Here is a 25,093-nt window from a genome sequence, read left to right on the forward strand (position 1 = left end):
GATTAGACAGCAAATCAGCCAAACCCATCTGTTATGACATTTGGTTTCCTTAAGATCCATATTCTCTGCAAGTTCATAGAACTGTCTTAAGTTACCAGGAATGAACTATATTATGAGTAACACACAAATATTTTTCTAATCACTGGACCATTTGAAGAAAACTAATTTCAAAACTTTATTAACATATTTATTGCTGGCAACTAATACTTTTAAGGTAATTAATAAAATTAGTCTTGTGAACAATAGCAGTTACCAACAGATGGGCAGTTACTTACAAAAATATTATGTTGAGAGCTTTTTGGGACATAGTAGAAGTGTTTCTCTTACTGTAGTGTATTTAGTTTTGTACTACTTTTTATATAGCTGATGCAATATCTGTGCCATTAATTTGCAATTATGAAAATTGCATAAGAAATAAAAAGAGATTTTCAAGTTATGTGAATGAGTCATTTCAAAAACCACTGTTTTTCTGAATTTAGTTCAAGACAGCCCACACCAGGGTGAATGCAGAGTATATCAACATCTGTAAAAGATCTTCAGTCTGATGAATTTGTTAGTCTTTAAAACATTTGTCTCTCTGTAGAGAATACTGATCTTTGATTTCCAAAAGCTGATTTGTTGGTTTTTTTTTTTCCCTTCTAACTATATGAGGCATAAAAAGAGAAACTTCAAGGAGGATTTAGCACATTACTTTATAACAGGACTTATCTTTTTTTTTTTTTTATCTGCATCTTTTTCCTGTGACTTGATACTCTAGGAATTACTTGGAGAAAACCAATTGGGTTTTAATCCTGCAAACATGTATAAACATGTTTAACAGTGCACACATGGGTGGTCACTCAGTTTTGTAAAGCTAAGCGAATGAGAAAATATTTGCTGAACTGGAAAGAGTAACCAAGAATATCTCCTGACCTTCAATGATATAGCATAGGCCAGGTGTCTCACTAAACAAAAGCTCTTAAATGTTGCAGATTCTTTGCCTGCAAGGGGATAAACTAGCATGTCTAACACCTATTTTGATTTCATGGATGTTGCAAATGTGAAGAGGAGAAAATTATTCTGTAAAAGACATCAGATTGGCAATTTCACCAAAGAATTCCAATTACCCAGATTTGAACTGCAATGTTGAGTTCAAACCTGACATCCTGAGCCAGGTTCAGTCTTAAGAAAATGAAACAGCACTTCTTCTCTGGGTCTGCAGATGAAAACATCGTGAACAGCACGGAGGCGGCAGCTGAGACTTCAACATGCATTCAGGGACAGGGTGAGGGCTACCGTGGCACGGTCAACACCATATGGAGTGGAACCCAGTGCCAACGGTGGGACTCCCAGTTTCCTCACCAGCACAACATCACTCCCGAGAACTTCAAGTGCAAGTGAGTAGAGACATGTGGGTATTACTGCAGTGGGAAAAGAGCTTAGTTTTCAAATGTTTAGAAATTTGTGCCACCAAAGTAGACAACAGGGTCCTTGTCTCTGCTCTGTGACCTGATGCATTCACTCTATTTGCTGATGCTGAAAACCATTTGGACATGGGAAAATCAGTTGTTCAGATCTCAAAATATTAGTTCTAGATGAACTTGCGTGAAAATGAACTTTTTAATGAACTTTTTAATGAACTTTTTCTTTAAGCATGTATTCACCAATTTAATTGATTGTGAAGTACATGGATGTTTTCCAGACTGGGACCTGAATCCCAGTAGGGTTGGTACATTACTATTGTTTTTCTTTCATGGAGGTAAGTGCAGTTTGGTTACTGACTTTAACTTAATATGTCCTAAATGTTATCTAAGTGTAATCTCCTTGGCAATACTTGACATTTATAATATTTGACAACAATTCTTTTATTTTCCATCTTTTTAAGCCTTTTTCTGTCTTATTACTAAATGTACTTGTATGAATAGGACTGCTTTTACCTGAAGGACTACTGGTCATCTAACCTTTCTGTACAGTTCATAAACTCCCAGGATGTGAATAATCTACTTATTTTAAGCAGTTACCTTAATCATGCTCTTTCAGTCCTTTTTTCACTGAGCACAGAGGAAAGCTAGCTGACTAGCATGGACCCAAAGCCGGGTTTGTACTATATGTCTTTATTGATGGCTAAATATCAGTCTGGGTTTGTGCTGGAATTTAGTAGAGTGGAGCTTTCAAGGTAAAGAAAAGATTCCAGTCTGAGTTTAGATTATCTCTCTAACAATAGCTTGTTTGAGCAAAACAGTTAGGTTTGTTGTCTTAATCCCTTCACTACTATTATTCAGTTTATTGGTCAAATACTGTGCATTGTAACACATGTACTGAAAATGTAACAATCACCATTGTAAAGGAAAATAGGACTGATCCTGAGCCTCCTCTGTCAATCTCAGGACCACCTTGAATTTACCTGGAAGTTAGTGCTTAAACCTGATCCCATAGGTTTTTCTCAGACAAACCACCACTTAAACCAATTTGCGTTGTACCTGTGTAATGCTGCTGCAGGATTAGGCCCTCATGCAGTTTTAACAATGCTCCTAGCAGTGTAGAGGGGCTAACAATATTAGGACTGCTTATTCAGCTGATACTTGAGAGCATAGTGGCTATTCAGGCCAATGGCTTGAGTAAAATCAACATAACTGCTGGTATGACTGTTCAAAACTCACATGAGTAAGAATTACAGTATTAGGCCCATTCTTTCCATAGGCTATTATCAGTAAGTGCTACAGATGGAAAAATACAGTGAAATATGGAGATGCACAGAACATGGCAACAACTGTCAGGAGATGGGAAAATGAAACTTACGTTTAAGAGGTTTGACTATTTCATGCAAGCTGCGAGAGACATTTAAAGATGTTCCCTTGTGACTAACTTTTACTTTAAAGGTAACAGCTGTATAGAATTTCCACACACATTTTTTTATATTCCAAGATTCAGTTTCTTAAGTGAATCACTGACAGTCTACAGAACTCTGTTTCTCTAAACTCAACAGAACCAGTCAAAGTACAGGGAATTTTAAGCACTTTGGTAATGTTTGTATTTAAAAGCACTTGTAATGGATTGCAGGTGTATCCAATGTCAGCATGCATGCAAATTTTGATGGAGAATCCTGAATAAAAATAAGCTATATTGAAAATATTGTTAATCTTTAAATGAAATCTTATATCCAGTCAAAACATACGTCCACTGAAAATGAATTCCCATAACCATATTCTTATTACAATTACTATATTTTTCTGGACACTGTGTTCTTCCTGGCTCCTCATTGCCTTGCACTTGACACTGATCAGTAACATACAGACCTTAAGGAGCCTATATTATTGCTAATTCATAACAAAAAGCAATAGAATGCATCAGTGGTTTTATGTTATCCCCGTTGTGAGCTAACATATTTATTTTTATAGGGATTTGAGGGAGAACTACTGCCGAAATCCAGATGGATCTGAATCACCCTGGTGTTTTACCACTGACCCAAACATCCGTATTGGTTATTGCTCCCAGATTCCTAAGTGCGATGTATCAAATGAACAAGGTAACAGAGGGAAGGGTGATAACGGGATTTTAAGTGAATGCTGTACTGTTCCAAATGGCAGATAGGCAGGCTTGAAAACTGGAGAAGTTGGTCTCAGTACATCTGTATTACACCTGTGTAGTTCCACTTTGGCTTTATTTGCATACTTGGGATTCATCATGGTGTAAATGAGATTCATTTCTCAGTTCATGTTTCGATTCCAGCAAGGAAAGCTGCAGCAAAGATTTGCTATTGGATCTGATTTTTAGACAAGGTGAATCTGTGTGTCGTTTTATATTAGCTGGAGATCCGCTCCACTGTCCTACTTTTCTTAGTTTGAAAGGCCTTTTTTCCAGAGCTGAGATTATTTCCTTGGTTCACAGTCTTTTATAATTGCATATGAGGCCAGCAAAAGTTATTTTTTAAATTTATTTTTTCCATATACCCCCTTGTCTCAAAGGAGTTGAGCTGAAAAAAATACGTGGGACTTCCCATATAGCCTCTTAGCTTCAAGCTGTTACCTCTGCCTGTAAAGTCCACTCTGAGTCTTCAGGCAAATGTTGTTTTTCCCATGAGGTCTTGGTATTACTCTAAGGAGTATTATTGCATACTGAGAACTGCGGTCAATCATAGCATAAACTGAGGCTAAGACCTCAGACCTATGACCCTACATCAGGCTGCATTAAGATCTCCATCTTTAAATTTTAGCTATTTTTTCTCTTAACCTTTGAAAGAGTTGCAGTTGCAAGAGTTCTGTCAGAGAAAGGATTACACTTTGACTTTCATTCTGTGTTTTTTTGTAAAGTATCAATTATCAAAAAGTAAAAATACTGATGAATATGAAATGAAATGCTTTATACAAAAAGTTTTTATAGTAGTGATCATTTTAAACAATCCTCTTGAAAAGTCTCAAAAAGGCTTGTGATAAAAAGCTTATGAATTAAACATGACTTCTGCTGAAGTGAACAGGCAAGTTTTTGAATTACATTAAAATTAAAGTCATGTTGATTTTTTGATTTTGACAAAGTAGAACTTAAATCTAGAATTATATAGTGTTCCCAGTATCCAAAATCTACCCAAAGGTAAGTTGTTTCAAATAGGCTAGGAGTGCCTGTTTTTCGAGGAGGGAGGATTAAGGGGGCATTTTTTCTTTGTTTTGTATAAAACAGCTCCTGACAACTTTTAGAATATTCTGTATGACCCTTCTAAATTAACCATAAACTATTTATGAAAGAATTTTTCCCAGTTTATCTAAGTAAAACAAAATTAAAAATGCTACTGTGTTGAGAATGAAGACTTCAAGCAGGAGATTATGTATCTAAATTTGAAAACTTTCTCCCATTTTCTTTCTGATTTGATTTATACTGTTGTCTGATTTATATTGTATAGCGTTTGCTAAATAGAACACTTGTCTTTAATTACTTGGATTACCGATGGAAAGGAAGAGTTTTCTTTTGAATGTTGCACAATCATCCTCCACTTCTTTTTGTCTCAATGTTCTTATTCAGATTGTTATCGTGGCAATGGCAAGAGTTACATGGGGAATCTATCCAAGACAAGATTTGGGCTAACTTGCTCCACATGGGACAAGAATATTGAAGACTTACGTAGGTGTGTACATACGAAACAGAAAGAGATGGTTCAGTGAGTCCTGAATAAATACTGCCTCCAGATGGCATCTCTTTTTCTTCTGCAGTGATTCTAAAATAGCCCCTTATGCCCTGGAGCTTTAGTATCTTTTTTTTTCTTCTTTTTTTTTTTTTTTTTTTTTTCTCTCGGTGTTTAAATATATTACACAACATGTCTTTGTTCAGGCTAACCATTAATTGCAGGCTTTGGGATGTTTCTTAGTGTTTAGTTTACTGGCCTGGTTTACCCCATTTTTGTCCTTGAAAGTTTTGTTCCATGAGAGGATAGCAGGAACAAAGCAGGAAATGGTTATCTCATCAATCTGATCTCACAGCTCATGCTGCTTTGAGCAGGAGGTTGGACTTGAAACCACCTAAGGTCCTTTGCAGCCTGAAATTGAATCTTGAGTCTACGATCCAATGACACTGACATCAAATGCCATTAAAGTGACTTGCAATTTCTGTTGCTTATCATTACTTTGGCTTCATATTCAAGTAGCTGAAATGGCAAGTTACTGTAATTTATTTGTTAAAGTAAAAATGAATCAGCAGTAAGTACAAAAGAAGCTGTGAGTCTCCAAGACTTTTTCAATCATGCCAGGATCCTCAGTGTTGTCGCTGCTGGTTCAGAACGGTAGATTAATAAATCTCAGGAATGACAAGAACAATGACTTCCAGGTACCGCACAAAGACAGAGATTCACCAAAAATTTTGCTACATGTGAGATATTACAGACATTAGTGGCCCAGATGGAAACAGTGGCCCTTCATTTTCCTTTAGTTTCTGAAGTCGATGAGATTATATCTATATTACTTTTGGTACTTGTTCTTGAGTTGCTCATAATCACCACAGTCATAGTGCCCAACATATTAGCCATTGCCCTCTGGGATCTGGCTGTCCTTGATTCCTGCTGCTGACTTGATGGTCAGTCAGGTGAAGGCATGTAAGTCAGTAAGTCAGCCTTTGGGGAAGCTGTATTGCAAAAGGCAGGCTTCAGTGGCACTGTCTGGAATCACCAACTGGACTATATGTGGTTTTCCCTACACAGGGTCAGAGACAGCATACATATTCCACTGTCCTGTCCATGTAAGGGAGGCAGAGGTTTAAGTTCATGACCACTGAGAGTCTGATAAGTATTCAGTTAGCTGTGAATGAGACAGCTTGAACCAACTGGATGCTTGATGCAATTGCATTCATATAATCTTGTGCACAGATCAGCCTTTCTTCTCTTACTCCCACAAATTTTCCATCTGGGAACTTCTTTGGGGAGTTATCTTTCTCACTTCAGCAGTTACTGTGGTTATGGGTGTGCTAGAAGCAGCATGCATGGTTGGTTATGAACTAAAAGGGCAGTGCAGCTGTAACTTAGGAAGCCTGTATGCTTCTGTCTGACAAGTCAGAAATAAACAGCTTTCTCTGCTTCAGATTGTCACCCCTAACTTTCACCTTTAAAGTGCCTCGTGTAGGTTTGCAACTTGGGTGACCTATCACTGCAGTTTGTCTGAGCCATTCATCCCTCTCCTTGCTTGCTGCTCAGTCTTGTTAACTTTCTTATGTTTGTCTTTCCTTTGCCTGAGATTCAGCTTTCTTTGCAGATTCAGTGCTCCCTTGTGCTAACTGTTAATCTTCAGGGAGAAGGTACCTGTGCTCCCAGAGAGGCCTGCAGATTTGCTGAGGGCAACACAGATGCTCTTCTAATCAGTGTAAAGATTCCTCCTCAAGGTATCCAGGGATTTAGCTCTAGTGGGAGATCTAGAAACCTCCCAGCTGTCCGGTGGACACAGTGCTTAAAATACCAACCAGAGGAAACTTGGACCCAGATCCAGCAAATATTTGGGTCTCATCTTCCCTTTGATTTTAACCAGCTCTAAACCCTGACCTGTAGGCTTCTCAATCAGCTAATATTACAATGTGGAGCAAAGCAACATTTAACCTTTGAAAATTTGGGCTATAGTATAAAGCTTTTCAGCACTTTGAATTTTTTTTTCCCTGTAGGCATATACAAATATTCAGAGAACCAGATGTTAGTAAACTGAAGAAAAACTATTGCCGCAATCCAGATGATGATTTTCATGGTCCCTGGTGTTACACAGATGATCCTCTCATTCCCTGGGATTACTGTCCTATTTCTCGATGTGAGTACTTGGTATGCCTCAGGCATTGTCAACTGTGCAGTCCCAGTGAAGCCATGGTGTCACATGTGTATGCATACCTTTCTGTTGTCACTTGTGGCAGCAGAAAATGTGTAATTCTATCAAGAATTAATTGTGCATGGCTGAGAAGGAATGGACAGAAGCTGCTTGTGCAATATATGAACAAGGGGTCCTTTTCCTTGACCAGCTTGGAGATTTCAAGGCTTATTTATGCAGCAGGAGCATAAAAGGGCTATTACAGATGGTCAAACATTTTCCAACAGATCTAGCTATTGAATGAGGGCTGGATGGAGACAAAGAATTGTCTAGTGGTCAGAATGCTGGCTGTGGCCTCAGGAAACCCAGGGACAGTTATCTTCTGTGCTACAAGCTTCATAGTCTCTTTATGTGATCTGTATTTGTTTATAAAGTTAGGATAACTCACTATATATATGCTGAAGTGTGTATGTGCTATATAGATTAGATTCTGCTTTTGGATATTTATGGGATGATTTAACTCCTGGCAAGAATTAGGAACATCACTCCTCCAAAGTTGCATGTTAAAATCTAAATAGCTTAAATAACCAGAATTAAAAATCCTAGGGAATTCACTAATAAACTGACGTTAAGTGGAAAAAGATAGATTTATGCCGAAAAATGTGCAATTCACATTTATGTTCAAAATTTTTCTCTTCAGTACTGTGCTGTATATCCTGGGAGAACATTTAAATGGTAAATCAGGCTTTTGAATGCATGTCTGTGATCTCTAGAGGTTAAGGATAATGTTACATTCATTCCTAGCAGCAATCTGCTGCATTTCCTCATAGTCTGAACTGCAGAATCTCTAAGAGGTGATATTTGAAGTCTCAGGTGATATTTTGGCATCTATGTGAAGAGTAAACAGACTGTGCAAAAGTTTATTTGTGTCAATGTAGATAAAGAACAACAGCTGAAGAAATATAAATTTTATTCACTCACTCTGAGTTCATTATCTAGATCTATGAATTCCTAAGGAAATATTCACAGCAAACATTTGTAGGGTATACGGCAATGGTGAGTATTATGATTTCTGGAATCAAACTCCAGAGCTGGAATATGTCTGTTTTACAATTGTAACTCATATGTACTAGTATTAAACTACTAGTAGCTCACTCAGGTACTGATAACCAGCTTAACCAGTACAGACAAAATGCTGGCAGTTCCCAAGTGTACTTACTTGGTGCCTTTAACTGGTCTCTTCAAACTGCACTATATATATATATATATATATTTATATGTATACATATGTACATACACATATACATACACATATGCATATGTGTATACATACACATGGAAATTTAACTATGTATACAACTGTATATCTTTATATATATATATAAAATTTGCTTAATGGAAATCTAGTTGGATGAGACTGTTTAAATTCTGCCTGTGCAATTTTCAGTAGCTACACCTGTACCTCTAGCTCATAACGCTGAGTCATTCCGCAGACTTCACTGAAGGCAAAAATTTTGAACCAGGTTTAAGCAACCCTGTTGTAACTGTAATTTGACTTGGACTAGATGGAAGAATAAAACCGTATTTTGGGGAACACGTTTTGATAAGGATAAGTTTTTACTGATACCAACATAAAAGGGCTTTTGAAGTTTCAAAGATTTTTAAGGAAATTAGAAATTTTCATTAAATCTGATTTGGATTTAATCACATGACTTCTATACATCCTGAAAGCCTACAGAAAAGTCACAACTTCATTTTTTAGTATTTGCTTGTTCGAATGAAACATGTAAATTGAACATGATAGATAGCCTGATGTATTCAGGATTCATCCAGAAGAAAAATACTTGAAACTCCTGTTACAAAATGTTTAATTCTTATTTCGTTCTATTGGAATGAAATTCTGCCTTCTTGTTAATCCTTACCAACTTGTACTTTTGCAGAGTATTAAAGAAATCATTGACATTTAAAACTTTGTGAACTATTAAAATTAACAATATGCCTTTTGATGTTTATTTTTACTCAATTTTTAGATGTGTTTTAACTTTGTATTATGGCTATCTTATGTGTCTGTCTAGGTGAAGGTGATACAACTCCTACTCCAACCAGCTTGGATGGTAAGTTTGCAGATGTACTGTGCAGTGCATGTACTGTATCCTCTAAGACTAGCCATTTCTTTCCGATTGGGAAACAAGAGAAAGATCAGTTAAAGATACAAAAAACCATACAGCTTGTGAAAAATTGCTTTTACAAGAGGCAAATGTAGAATAGCTTTATTATACTCATTTATCTATTCTCACTGTCCTCTCTTGCCAGCGGTGAGATATGGTAATGATTTTCAATATTTGCTTTATAACTATGTAAATCTCAAAAAAATCTATTTAAGTATATGTTTTTTATATTCCCTATGAATATTTACATAGAGTGACCCAGCTTCACTGAAGTAGTTTTGATGCTCTAGAAATATATTTCATTAGTGCAGGAAAGTTAATCTGTAATAAATATTGACCTTCTTGTGGTCCTTATGTGCAACCGTACAGGTTTCCTACCGCTGTTTTTAGTAAAATGTGATCTCTGGACCTGCTTTCAGATACTGTCATTCCTTGTGCCTCAACAAAACATTTGAGAGTTGTAAATGGAATCCCAACACAAACTAACGAAGGATGGGTGGTTAGTTTGACATACAGGTAACTATCACTTTGATTAGAAAGACAATACCTCTACTAGGATATTTGTTTTGGAACTGTAGAAAATGTTGACCATAATAAGAATACTTCTAGATTGCAGTTATATTCTGTAAAAGCAGAAAATCAGCATTCCTGGAACATCAGGTGATTCCATAGTATTCACTCTGTCAGTGAAAAATTTATATTTTCATTACTGCTAGCTTACACACATGAGCTTGCAAAGCATTCATAGTGTTCTGCTCTTTCAGTTAGCTACTGCAGACCTTTTCATAACATTGGCTTACCATCCAGCATTAAACTGTTTATTTTAGAGTATGTTACAAAACAATTGAGTTTCATATCAATATTTTCATTTTAACAGGAGTGTATTTAGTTGTGAAGTGTTGGATTTATACCCGTGTCATATTTAGCTTTCTGCTCATATCATTGCATACAATTGAAATGTATTCTGTATTAAAAAAATAAGTAGGAGCTATAGGGAAATCCTTTTCATTCTGTAAAACAAGACCCTAACATGTACAGCTGGAAATGTGTATTAGATTATGGCAGAACTTACTTTGCTACTGTGTAAAAGCCAAAACACAGAATTACAGTTTCCTGTGTTCATTACTCTGGTTCATAACTCATCAGCTGGAAGTGTGAATCATTAATGTATAACAGGAGATATATCTCATACATCAGCCCTGTATCTTCTATCATGAAAAAAAAAAAGTTTAAAAAAAGCCTTTTTTGTCTGCTGGTACAGACTAAAGTACAACTTACTTCTATTAGCTTATGATTCACCATCTCTTTTAAAACCATGTTGTAAAGTAGGTCTTAAATGAAAAATTGGAGTAAAGGAAAAGATAAAAAGCCTATTTTCTATATTGCTTCATTGCTAGAGAAATTCTGGATGTCCTTCCCACCCTTGGTAATCTTTGCATTTTATGAGCTCCAGTCAGAACTAGACCTTCCTGGAAGTCTAACAGATGGTCCAGAAAGACATTTCTAGAGGAACATCACTCTGTTCCTAGACTAAATAACCAGATAGGTGGGCTGAATCACTCTCTGGAAAATCTATCCACTATTTTTAAAGCAGCCTTGATGTTTGAGGAACTTTTAGACAGGTAAGGTGAATTACATCTGGGTGCCTAAAATTTAAATAGCTAATGTTAAGGTAGTTGAACCTGGATTTTGTGCTATGCAACAAAATTCCATTAAGCAGATGAGTACTTAATAGATTTCAGATTCTTTTATGAAAAAGGGATTCCTGGAATACTCCAGCAGCAAAATATATTTTTAAGTATTACATGTGGGCATTAAAAACGTAGTTTTATTTTGTATTGTTACCAAGGAAGCAAACAGAATGATGTCTGAAAGAAAATCTTAATGACTTCAGGCCTTTCTGCAAAAAACTAACTGTACACCTCAAAATGGAATTGCCATGTCTGAATGATAAAGGCTCAGTGATACTTAGAAACTTGTATTCATATTTGGCAACCAAGGCCCACCTCTAAATGTTAATCAATGACATATTTTCTTATATATCCGATTCAAATTCTGCTGTAAGGTATATTTAAGTATATTTGGGTGAATTTCATCTATTTCACGAAATCAGCTCTGGATTTGTACCACATTTAAATAATAAGTTTAACATTCCTATGTGTACTAGTCAATCTTCTAAAGCATATGATACAATCTTGTAAATTCCTTTTTACAATTAGTGATGCAAACATAATATGCAAGAACACATGTATACTCCCGATTGTGACGTTTTTATAATAAAACTGGGCAGAATCTGTATTTTAAGAAGAATCCAGCCTTTTGGACCAGATATTTTGTTCCTTAACCAAAATACAATTAAAAAAAAAAAAAAGGAGGCAAGCATCTGTGTTATTCTGCTGTCTTTGAACTTCATATAGAGTCTGGGCTCCTTCCAGCAGTTCTTTTCAAAGTTCTGAACATTTGTGTGATTTGAATTTATAAATTGTGAGATTTTAAGCTTTTCCGAAATTGCTGACAATTCTGATTCACTTTCCAAAGAGCTGCAGAAAATAAATGTGATTGTGGAGGCACAAAGAAGGAAAGTAATTAATCTGCATTCCACAGTCGTCTTTATTTTTGAAAGAACTGTCGTGCTTAATTGCGTTAATTTTACTTGATATATTATGCTGCAGGTTTTCTATAATCACATGTAGGATGTCATCCACTGCAGATTGTTTCCAACTGAAGTATGTGGGGACAGAAATCTCACAGGGCTGGTAATCAAATAGGAACTCTCCACCTTGAGGTCAATGCTTTAAATAATACCTACATGAATAATGACCAAATGTTGTTTACATCTGGTGGCAGTTTGGGGACTTGCTTGAATGTTTCAGTTCAGTTCCTATTACAAAGAATTAGCTTGCCTTTTTTTTTCTTTTTTTTTTTTTTTAAATTAGGTCTCTTACCAAATTCAACTTTGAAACCACTGAATGAATGGAGTAACTGAATTTCTCTTTCCTCCTGGTTTATACACATTAGAGTAAATCTCTGCAAAGTCATGCTACTATAAGTGTTGAAACTGTAGAGCAAAGGACAGAGACATGTTTTTGCAGGCTGTCAGTCAGCCACCTTTCACTAGCAAACATACATGGGGAACAAAAGTACTCTTTAAAATTTTTGACTATATAGAAACTAACACTATTACTTTATTTATTTATTTATTTATCTTCTTTTTCTTCTTTTTTTTCTCCCAGGAATAAGCACATCTGTGGAGGTACTTTGATAAAGGAAGAGTGGGTTCTAACAGCAAGGCAGTGTTTCCCTTCTCGGTACAGTAGTCTACAGCTTTGCAATATTGAAATACATCTATTTTCGGGAACTTATCAGCACAACATTTCTTCAACATAATTGAAGCATTTTTCCCTCCTGTTTGGCTCTAGTTTTTCAGATGTAAAGGTCCTGTGGGACCTTGGTATTTTCTGTTATTATTGTCGTTAATCTAAAAGAGCTCTGGCTATTTTACATAGAAGTATAAATATGTTTTCCAAGTGCAATGGTCAGACAATTGCTTCTTTATGAAAATAATCTCATGCTTCTGCTTAACTGGACCAAATAAAATAGAAAACATGGGTAAATCTCAAAAAGTTCAAAGGTTCATACTGTCCAAGGTTCTAAATGTTTGGATACTATTAGGAAAAAAAAAATAGATTTTAGTAACAGTTAAAGATAAAGTTATGTAGTGGCTTCAGACCAAAAGCTTACATCCGAGCATGTTGATTTTGGAATAGCAGTTGGCAGCATAAGCCCATTTCTGGTGAAGAGTATTAGTTAAGACCTTTTAGCATAATCACATTAAGCAGAGTTTTTTGAGTTATTTTATTATACACTCAGCAAAATCCTAACCAACTTTGCCTCATTTAGGTACAAAGATTTGAAAGACTACAAAGCTTGGCTTGGAGTCCATAATATCAAAGGAAAGGGAGAGGAGAAGCACAGACAAGTTCTGAATATCTCCCAGTTGGTATATGGCCCTGCTGGGTCAGATTTGGTCTTACTGAAACTTAGCAGGTTAGTAGCTATTATTGTCAATTCAGGCATTTTCAATTGACGAATGAAATTATTCCTAAATAAGATTTGTAAATTCAGTTCTCTACTATCTCTGATACTGCAGATGATATCTCCATGGGGTAAACTTCCAATTGTAAGAAATTTTACTTGATACATGCAGAAATGCAGGTTCATCTACCTTACTCAGAAAACAGATGTTATTGTGAAAAATCGTGCCTACATTTTTTTTCCTGATAACCAAGTTTAGGTTTGTTGGGAGGTTTTTTTTGTTTTGGTCTGGGTTTTTGTTGTTGTTGTTGGTTTTTGGTTGTTGTTTTTTTAAAAAAAAAAACAAACAACCCACATTGACTAGTATGTGGTTTTAATTTATAGAATAAGCACCAGATTGTAACTGAGATCTTTGTGTATATAAGAGCTTTCAAACTTTCTCCATATTAGCAGAACTATATATTCAAATGAAATGCCATCATTACTTACTTTTAAGATGAAAACCCAAGTTAAATAGCATAAAAATGGTGACAGCATTTCAAGAAATCTTTTGACAGTTAACAGCTGTAACACAAAAAATAGGTAGAAGAATCCATCACATTCTTCAAAGATGGAAAAGAATTGGCACAGTTTTTAATTGCTGTGGTCCATAATAGATTTAATGTCATTTTTAAGATACATTTTAGTAGGTTAAGTAAAATCTATTATATCTATTATTTGTTTTCTCTTTTCAGACCTGCCATATTGACAAATTTTGTAGAAATAATCCGATTGCCCATTTCTGGATGTACCATTCCAGAGAAGACCAGTTGCAGTGTTTATGGATGGGGATACACTGGATGTAAGAAACTATTTTTAAAAAATAAATGAATACGTTGACAGCTTACTTCCTCTTGTCATTATAGGTGAGGCTGCTGGTATTGCCTGATGCCACAGTTGTCCGACACTTTCTGTTATAAAATGCAGTTTCAATTTTTTTCTAATTTTGTAAATCTTTGAGCATTTTATCTAAGATCATTTTCCATTAGTCCATCCTTTTTTTTTTTTTTTTTGTTTCAGTGACAGGCAAAATGATTCAAACATTTCAAAGAATGAACTAGAGGAAAATATTGTTCTACACGTTTAAAAAATCTGGCAGAATTGTTTTGCAGAGTTCTAACCTTTTTTGAAAAATTCCAATTCATCTACTTGAGCAGTCTCTTTCTGTATCCCAAAGCAGGCTGCCCTGTGGAAACACTAATACAGAATCATGTAATCGAAGACATAATTAACATACACAAAGACAGTGAATTGAGGATGCACAGGCAGCCCTAAGTCTGGCCTTTCCTAACTTTTGAGTACTTGACTTTGCAAGCTTACTAATGTTTATTAAACACAGTTTTTGTGTGAAGTAAATACAAATATGTGGGAGAACAGACATTTATTTAGTCTGGTAAATACTATATCTGGCTAATGATGTGTTGATGATAAAGTTAATAGCTGCCAGTTGACAATAATTACTTGAATAATTACTGTGCTCAAATGTAGTTTTGCCACAGACCCTGAGTAAGCAACAGCAACATACTCATGCTGTCCTGGAAGCAGAGCAGAAACTAGACTGTAATTCTGAGGCTCTCTTCCTCATAACCATTACTCTGCATTTCTTTGTGGGTGGCAAGTAATCTGTACCAGCCCTCTCCCAGATGACTGCCTTTGATGTTCCCAGCACGGCCATATTAGCCATCCTCTGGGGGGAATGACTGGCTGGGGGACAGGGAAGTTGGGCTGGAGCACGGTGCAGCATCACAGGAAAGCTTAGCTTAAGAGAACCGATAAGGAATTTGCAATGTTGTGGAGTTATGTAATATAATAAATACATAACATATGTCATCCAAGGACTTTGTGCTATATTTTATGCACTACTTAACATAATCCTCACAGCACCCTAGTCAGGGAAGGAAGAAGTATTACCTCCATTTTTTTGTATTCAAGAAAGCAGGATAACAATTCAGTGAAGGGCAAGCTTGGCATTTTCTTTTGATATCTGTGCAGGGAACAGGCAGGTCCAGGCCCTTTATTTATCTTCGCAGCTTGTACAGACTTGTCTTTCGACATGTAGAACAAGAGCAAGCTCCACAGGGCTCCTGCTTCCTGACCTTCACACTGATGAATGGAGATTGCACAAAGCTGTGGCTCTGCCCTTGTAGGCACAAAGTCATTGAGTGTAGCTGAGCCAGCACAGAACGAGAAAAACTCTGTTCTGCTACAGTATTTTTCAAGTCACATGTCCTTCCCTGGGCCATGGCAGGCACTGTTATATATTAACTCATGTTTAAGGCAGGGAGCAAAATCCTGGCTCCACTGATGGGAGTGACAACATTCTGAGGCTCACTTTTTCTGATTTCTGTGACATGACAGGGCAAGCTGGTGGTGGACTGTAGAGTAAACCCAGTTACCTAGCACTTTCTTCTAATACAAAACACTTCTCCAGATATTCTCAGAGAACTGAACAGACATGCACACCAAACAAATTTCTTGCAAATCTCATTTGTAGCAAATAATATAAGAAATCCAGAAGACAAATGCATGATAACAGTGAGGCTGGACAAAAATGTGAGTACTGGAGAGAAGGTACAATAACTGAAGTTACATGAGTAAGTTTATCCAGACTGCATCTTCAATTTTTTTTTTTCCTAAAATAGTATGAAGTTCTTATTCTCTTTTCAATCTTAGTAATTAACTATGATGGCCTTCTCCGGGTAGCAAACCTGTTTATTTTGGGAAATGAGAAATGCAACCAATATCTCAAAGGGAAGATCACTGTGAATGAGTCAGAAATCTGTGCTGTGGCTGAAACCATCGGTGCTGGGCCTTGTGAGGTAAATATGACATTTCCTAATACATTCTTAGAGCAACCAACCTGGCTATTTCATTCCCAGAAATAATTTACTAGATTTTTTAATAATTATTCGCTCTGCATTAAACTTGTACAGAAAAAAATATTTTAATTTTTTGCTTCGGAAAATGATTTGTGTTTCTAGCGATCTATTTTCTGCCAGAGTGCAGGAAGAAGCTCCTTTGCTTCAATTTCACCCTACCACCACACCAGTAAAGGGTTTACATGAATGTTAAATATACTAATGTGACTAAACACTTTTCTAGACTGAGATAAATCTGTGTTCTGTATAATAAGGGCTAAAGTGGGCTGTGTGCTAAAAACAGCAGTATATTTTGATTGAGTAGAAAGAAAAGGCTGGAGCAAATTTAACTACTTACTTAGATGAGGAATTCCATGCGAAATACAAAGACACTGCTCAACAGAGTTGATAAAGTTATGAAAGAGGGAGAAAGATTAAAAAATGTGCTGAGGTTCAGTATTAGTCAGAAGGCTGGAGCATTTGGTCTCCCTAATCAAGCCTGAGTCCCTAATCAAACCTGAGCAACATATCGGTGAGGACAGGAGAACTACTTCAGTGAAAGTATAGTTTGATTCAGTTGTTTTACTGGGGACTAGTTATGATGATGGAGAAAAGACATCTGAGGAGAAATGCTGTAAATAATTTATTACAGGATGATAAAACTTTTCATGTGGAGAATCTGCCTCTTGAAATGATGTCTAGAAGGAGGGCAGTCATGAGTATTATTATGCACTTAATATCTGGAGTAGAATAGATGATTTCCTAGCACTGATCTTAACCAAGCACTGAAATTTTCCATACCCAGGGGTACTACCAAACCATAGGGAAACGAGGTCTTCATCAGGCTGAGGCCTCTTCCATTTATTATTAGTATTCCAAAGGATCATTTTGTTATTGCAAAGTATTTTCTTCAAAATCAAATATTTAATCATAAATGAGCTCTTAGACACGTCAAGGCTTATAAATGAAACATCTGCATGGAAATCTGCTGGGGATCCTGCACTTTGTTTTCCCTTGCAAGAAGAAATGGACTGAATTAATTTTAGCAATCAGTCTTAATCACTGCATGGTTTCCTGCTCCCTGAGTTCCCCTTTGAAGCTACTTTCCTCAGCAGAGAACAGGCAGAGAAACAAAATCAGATTGGCAGGTGAAACTTCACTCCTGAAAGTGTTTTATGAGCTGCTCTGATGGTACTGACATAGTTCATTGTTCATGTGGGAACTAATCTGCCAACAGTCAGAAAAAAAAAAACAAACCAAATAAAGGTCAAGCATTGTTGTTTCTCTGGTGATCCGGAGAGAATACAATGCTAATTGTCAGCTTTTATTTTTTGAAACAATGTCTCACTATCCGATATGAACATTTACTGTCTAGTTTTGCAGCTAGTTTGCTAGGTTCAATATACATTTTGCCTGGGTAAAAACTGCAGTATCTATGTTCAAGTCACAAATCTATGTGAAAGTATCTAAATTACCATTTCAATGTAATTTAAACTGGATATATTTTAGTGCTAAATAAGACCCCGATCTGAGTCCAAATTTTCACTGAATGCATGTACTGGTGCACAGATGGCTCATTCACTCAGAATAATGAAAAAGAGTATTTTAACAAGTTATGTCTCAAAATTATGTCTACAAAATATTACCTTTATTATGTTTGGGATTCCCCCCCCACCACCACCTATTAGTACACATAGATTCTCATCCTGGAGCCTTGCAACATGATTGACTGACAGAAGGATATTAACCTGGCTCTGTCAGTAGTCTTTGATGCAAAGCCTGTTATCACAACAAAGATGTTTATCAGCCAACTCACTTTCTGCTCATCTGGTTTATATACACATAAACAAATTGCTTGCAGGTAGCTGAAAGAGGAGGGTAAGATCTGGTAGTCTGAAGTCACTAGAATCACATGTAAAGATGGATCATAGGGTTTAATTTGCACAGGAAGCAACCAAGGGTCAAAGGCCAACCTTGATGTTGGTTCGCATAAGTTCTGGTTGTGAAAAACATACTGGAAGCTGGGTTTTGTCCTATGGCAAAAATAACTCTATTGCCTGTTCATTGAGCTAGGTCATCCCCAAAAGAAACCAATCAGTAGGAGACAGGTGGGAGCTGTGTCTTGAAGCATTTTGAGAAGTGACATTCTTTATTTTTTCCTAGAGAGATTATGGTGGTCCCTTGGTTTGTGAACAAAACAGGCTGAAGATCGTAGTTGGTGTCATTGTTCCTGGCCGTGGATGTGCCATTCGAAATCGTCCTGGGATTTTTGTTCGGGTCTCATATTACTCCCGGTGGATACACAAGATTATGATGACCTACAGAAAACCCTGAAAAACTCAACAACTTCCATTCAAAGAAAGATTTTGGACAACATGGAATTAATGTGTAATGTAAAGATCAACAAATTTTTAACTACTTGATAGTCAAGTTTGTTGAGCTTCTTTTAATATTTATGTGTGTTTTTAGTGTTTTTGTCTATCAGTGTTGTTTTATAAATGTTGGTGTGACTTACAGTATATGCAAGTATGGTGACATATCTCCTGAAGATACTTGAATGGGTAAACAATTTTGCAAAGATATTGTTACTGGATGATAAATGGTTTTGTAGAAATAGATCATATGACCTCTTTTATGCTGCTCTTCAGATTATCTTAGAAGGAGAAACAAATTATAGTTTTATTTAACACATCTTATTCTATGAGCCATATATTTCTCTTCATATATGACAAAAGACCTACTGAGAGATATATACATATGTCAAGGACAGCATATATGATCATATTTCTCTTCCCCGCTTATAAGAGGTCAAAGATTTCAATATTTCACTAAAAAAAAATCTCTTTAGAAATTAATCTTTTCATTATTGATGGACTTTGACAAGCCTACCACCAGCAGAGTTCTGATATAAGTCAGTATCCCTTCCTTTTACACAGTGTTTATAGACTCTAGTTCTGCACTTGGTCCCTTCAGTGTGTATGTGGTCCCCTAAAAGATATCTCAAAAACCCTTTTGGATGAGGGAAGAGACATAGAAGTGGATTGGTTAGCAAACTATTGATCATGGGTTTAAAGTTAGTCCTAGAAATAACTGTGAATTTACAATGTTAAAGAGAGTATTTCATACAGTTTGAAAAATTAATCCTGATTAGCTACTGGCAGCCTTTGGCCATAAAAAGAAATGTCAATAAAATGCCAAATCTTTTTCAACACACAAGTGTTAAAAATTCAGTTGATTCTAGTTATTTCATGAAAGTAACTCTGTATTTACAGCAGGAAAAAGAATAGTTGAATCTGGCATCTGGCTGAGAGACTTAATATTGGGAAAAGTAAGTTACACATTAATAGTCTTTTCAGAGACTTAAGATCTTTAATAAAAACTTACCTAAATTTGGACAGAATTCTATCCTTTGTATAATTCCTTTCAGGGTAATAAAATTGTTGCAGAGATTGATATGATATTTTATGTACCATGGAAAAAATCACCAATAGTTTAGTAGCTTGTTTCCTGTCTGTATGTAGAACCATCATTTTCCTTTATGTTGATGGGGAAAGACAACAAATAATCAGCATCTATGAAAGGCGCTTGTTCTCCTTTAGGCATTTAGTTGTATGGCTGGAAGTATTATACAAATATGTTGTTATAGGTGGCACCAATTACCCTGTAATTTCTGGAAAATTGATACAACATATATCCAACTGTTAGTTTTACTACTGTACATGTAATTGCATAAGTAACTGCACTGTTACTTCACTTGTGACTATGTAGTTGTCTGTTTCCAGTAGCAAATTGTATGGTATGTGTATCACATCTAACTGCATAGCCGCTAAGCCGACATCATGGCGTAGACATATAAAAGGACATTTCATTCAGAAGACGCAGGGTTGAATTCTGCCCTGGCAGAAAGTAACCACTTCAGGGGAGCTGTCTTGGGAGGCAGCCCTCAGGTTGACTCTCCAAATTATTTTCTTCAGCAGTGCACTTTGACTTCAGTGGGACTCAAATATGCTTACATCTCCTGGTGAACTGGGATGAGTTTCAGCCCATGCTTAAGTGGCTTGGCTTGCTGAGATTTGTGTCAAGCATCCAGCAGATTCTACTGGCACATAGGAAGAAGTCTTTCAGCAAGCAGAGCTTCTGAAATTCCTCGTGATGTAAATAGTCTCTTTGGACAAGATATGACTCCTTTGTGCAGCGGATCTGAGGTTGTGGATGCTACGCAGACAGTCTGTCTCGATCTATTCTGGCTGCCTCTGAAGGCTTTATGCTCCTTTTGGGCTCTCTTACTTACCAGGCCTAAAGAGGGCAGGATTTAGCCTGTTGTATTTACAGTTAATTACTGCCATGTATGTGAAGAGTGTACTCTTACTAAATATATACTGACCATATTGTATTGAAAGAATTAACTTTTTAAGAGAGACTTTTAAAGAACCCTGAGTGAGTTTTGTTTTCAGTCACAAGTCGAATGTGGATAAAATATATAATTCCATGTTCACTCTTTGTATTCTAAGAATTGTTATGATGTGCTCACTGTATTATATTTGCAGGCATTTTGTTATGTCTATCTAAAAAAATCGAATCCTAAAATATTTTAGTTATAAGCTTCTGCTGTGCAGAAGACTGTGATTTTTATATATATATATACACATATATATATATATATGATAAAAATACTGTTTTTTGTTAGACAACGTGTAAGGATTTTTACCTGTTTGTTCTGGGCAGCGCCTCAGTAAAATAAATTGTGCAGAGTTGATGCTCCAGAACTTAACATGTTTGTATGCACTTGCTTATCAGGTGCTCTTGCTCTCCCCATCTCAGTATGGAGGGCACGTGAGACTCTGAAGAGCAAGGGAAGAGAAGATTAATGATATGTGGTAATGAATTTGTACTTCATTTATTCCTGTGAATATTTCTTGTTGGTACCAATGGTACCGTACCAGGCAACTGTTATAACTACAGGATTCTCTTAAGAAAGGACACTCTATAGATATTTTTTCACTATTCTAACATTTTTCTCTCTGTAATAACAAGGGAACCTGATCTAGTGCCCATCTAAATTGCTGGAAAGCCTCTTACTAACTTCAGTGAGATCTGGACTTTATTTCGTAGATGTGGTTTCATTAATATTAGAATTAAAGGGTACAGAACTTAAATTCTTATCTAAGGACATTCTTAAACTCCATTGAATTTCATCTTCATTCTCCTTGCTGTAACTAATTCTTGGTCTCTGAAAAGTGTAATAACTGGACATAAAATTATGGAATTAAAACCTAAGAGCTGATTTTGTGCTACTGAAGTTAGTTTGACTTAATTACTGATTTTCTTTGGGCATTGGAACTGGCTGATGCTTCTTCCTTTCATTAATGAAAACATTTTTCCCTTAAAAAAGCTAAAAAGCTTTTTACCCTATCTCTTTTTCTCTCATAAATTTCATGACCCTCAGAGAAACTGTAGCTCTCATTGGGAATGTACTGGTCTAGATTTTTGCTGCTACTGCTGAAATCTTCTTCTCTAGTTTAAGATTAAAATTCTCTGAGGCATTCTGCAAACCCTTGCTGCAGGTAATGCCAATGTACTTGACAGAGCTACTCACTTGAGTTAGAGTTTTTCAGACGAGGGTCCAAATATATCTCTGAAGGTCAAAATCTACTCAGGCAAAATGTCCCTTGAAATCAGTGAATGTGATTATCAAAAGAGTGGGGGCTGAAAGTTGCTCAGTGCTTTTCCCTATGGCCATGCACTGAACTACATGCATCCTTGTACACTGAAAAGCACACAGATTCTCAACTCCATGGCATCTGTAACAGGAGGCGAGGCTTTATCGCCATCCTTCTGGAAGGCTGGTTGTAAACTAGTTGACCCCCATGGAACCTGTATGAAACCTATTGGATTGGTTGTTTAGCCTTGTTTCCTTATCAATTGTTTTCTTCCTCCCTCACGTGCACTGGTATATTATTGTTTTATGAATGTTGGGGCTGCTGGCAGGAACTAACATGGCTTTTCACCCTAAAATTTTAGTGTTCCTTTTAAAACATACTCTTGGGCATTTATGTATGATGTTTCCCTGCATGGGATCTAACTTCAGGGAGCTGCCTGTGGAATTCAGTGTATGATAAGAATATTTTTTCATATTTAAGTGGGAAAATTAATGCTCCCATTAAATACAACTAGCTGAATGCCTAATGAAAAGGGAACACTGTGGTTATAACTTGTATTACAAATCTTCTGTAATTAACAGCATCTTCATTAGTTAATAAAGTTGGTATTTTTGTAACCTTGTTTACTCTTATTATTCTTAATAAAGTATTTTATAAAAAACAGCTTAATTAGCATTATATTTCTTATTTAAAGAAGAAGGTTTGGAACCCCATTGCTAGGCTCCCAATTCTAATTTCAGTGAGGGATTTCAGTGTGCTGAGTAAGGAGGACTGGTACTTTAAAGATTTTCATGTGTCCAATAGCAGAATTGCACATAAAATGAAAGATACAACCAAATCCATGCTGTGATCCTGCTGAGTCTCCCCAAGAGCTTCCTGATGGAATTCTGCACTGAGAATGGCCTAAGGATATTATGGAGAGAGCATATTTGCAGTGGAAAGGGTGTGCTTAACCTAAACATGAATATTTGCCAAGTGGTTTGTAGTTCCTTACAAATTCAGTGAGGGGCTTGGTATTTTAAATATTTTGTTTAATATACTTCACACTTCAGGAAAGGGCTCCCCTCGCTGTGTCAGAGTACTACTGGCGGTACATAAGATGATGCAAAGGAGACCAATAACTTGCACAAACCTAGGTGCTGCTTCTGCACTTAATATCAAAGCCAGCCAAGAGCAACAGCTAGCAAAAGAGGAAACAAGCAACACCCTTACTAGCCCCACCAGATTAGTGCCTCCGTCCAGCCGCGTACTGTCAAGCTCCTATAGCATCACGGCATTCTGGTTCGGTAAGTTCAAATAAGGGATAGTAAGTTCATTACTTCTTTTTCATTATCCAGAAGAAATTTCAAAGTTCTAAGCATTTCTGGTTTTACTGAATTTTTGATGATTTAAACATATATTTGCTAACAACTCCAGCTATATCAACAGAGAATCATTCTTCAAATAAACTTATGTGCAGAGTGTTTGAAGTCTGATTCTGAATTTTCCATGGTAAACATTACTTTCTTTTTGTTTGTAGTCCAAAAAGAAGATTTCCTAATTGATTCATAAAATCAGTGGATTTTATCAGGAACTCCTGAAATCAATGGGAGACTTGCCAATAAATTCAATCATGCAGGAATGCTTCCAAAGTTATAAAAATCTAGAAATAGTCCATATGTCAAAACCATATCTTGTTATAATTTTACATTCAAAGTGTTAAGGATGTTCAGGTGACCTGTCTACCTCCTGGGAGCCATGAGAATTAACTGCTTGTACAGCAATTTGCACAACAAAGATCTATAAAGGGATATTGCCTTCATATTACCTTCTGTTATGGCTTTATCTTTTGTAGTTGCAGGAACACTATAATCTGCAGTGATAAATGATGAAAACCCACATCGATGCTCAGTACTTGCTTTCTGCTCTTTGTTACTTAACAAGTCTCGTGTAAACAGAGCAGGCATTTAGTAGAGATCAGTTGTGTATCTACTCTGCCTTCAGAAGCACCGATTTCTGGACAGCTATGTTCCAATAAAAACCAAGTGCAAAAAATAGGAAAGAAAACAGCTGGGAGGAAAAAGGCAAACCATAAAAAAGTTAATATCAAAGTAAGCTCTAAAATGAACAGATAAATATTTTTCATGTTGTCTCAGTTTTTATAACTTAGGATATATGGTGTCAAAAGCTGCAATAGAATAGCTTAATAACCTCAGTTTTCCTAAAGCTGTTTCACTTTGGTTCAGAACACTTGGGAAGATGCAATGACTTCTCCAGAGGATGTAGTGCAAGTTGTTTTTCTGTGTCTGAGGACCTGATCCTACTTGCATTGAAATCACTGTCAAAACTCCATCTAGGGCTAATGGGTAGGTCCTAAATCCTCCTTATGAACCCCTTGGACCTTGTCATAAGGCTGTTTCAGATCCTGACTCAGTCAAGTACTCAGGGCATGTTCCAGACAGGTACTGAGTGGCAGAGGAGAAAAGCATATGTTATACTTCCTGGGCATCAAAGTTCCACTGCAGACTATCAACTTTGCTCAGTCAGAGTCTAACTGAATATAAGAACTGGATGATTTGCTTGCTATTCAGATATTTTTCATTATTATAATAATAATTAAAAAAACATGATGGATGCAGTTACTATTAATGTAGTTTTTATACACATAATAATACATTCCTTAGGGAAAAACTCTCCCCTAGAGGAAAAAACTATACCACTTCAGAGCCTAAGAGATGTTGGCATTTGCTTGAGATACCTCAAGTTGTGTCTATTTAAGCTAGTGTTGTCCTCAATTGGGTGATTTGATATATTCTACTGGGAGAAAAAAAATATACAGGAGAGTGTAATTCATAGCAATTTATTAAAAATAAGGCAGGAAATATGGCATTAGAGGCACACATTGGATTAGATGAGTCTAGAGTAAAACACAAACAAGGATATAGTCCTTCTCTCTACTTGAGGGAAGTTTTACCTTGAGTAATGGGCAAGTTTATAGTATTTAATTCAGTTCAGATTATACTAACTGAAAATTTTCCAGATGGTTTTCCTTCCTTGAGGATTAATGTCAGCATGATACACAGACTGAGCAAATATGCATTTACATCAACATT

The 25,093-nt window shown here is 36.3% G+C and overlaps 1 protein-coding gene across 2 annotated transcripts in view; it reads left to right on the forward strand.

The window, feature by feature from the left end:
- The window catches only part of HGF (hepatocyte growth factor), a 62,248-nt gene extending 39,584 nt beyond the window's left edge, over window positions 1–22,664 (forward strand). For both annotated transcript variants that reach the window (XM_072858501.1, XM_072858508.1), the window contains exons 8-18: window positions 1,202–1,376; window positions 3,378–3,505; window positions 4,993–5,095; window positions 7,108–7,247; window positions 9,317–9,355; window positions 9,829–9,925; window positions 12,643–12,717; window positions 13,310–13,456; window positions 14,179–14,285; window positions 16,157–16,302; window positions 18,505–22,664. In XM_072858501.1, the coding sequence (XP_072714602.1) occupies window positions 1,202–1,376; window positions 3,378–3,505; window positions 4,993–5,095; window positions 7,108–7,247; window positions 9,317–9,355; window positions 9,829–9,925; window positions 12,643–12,717; window positions 13,310–13,456; window positions 14,179–14,285; window positions 16,157–16,302; window positions 18,505–18,675 (1,328 nt within the window). In that variant the 3' untranslated portion in view covers window positions 18,676–22,664. The remainder of the gene's footprint in view (window positions 1–1,201; window positions 1,377–3,377; window positions 3,506–4,992; window positions 5,096–7,107; window positions 7,248–9,316; window positions 9,356–9,828; window positions 9,926–12,642; window positions 12,718–13,309; window positions 13,457–14,178; window positions 14,286–16,156; window positions 16,303–18,504) is intronic.
- Window positions 22,665–25,093: the final 2,429 nt, after the last annotated feature.

The sequence above is a fragment of the Ciconia boyciana genome, chromosome 1, assembly GCF_034638445.1.
Source record: "Ciconia boyciana chromosome 1, ASM3463844v1, whole genome shotgun sequence".
Taxonomy (NCBI): Eukaryota; Metazoa; Chordata; class Aves; order Ciconiiformes; family Ciconiidae; genus Ciconia; species Ciconia boyciana.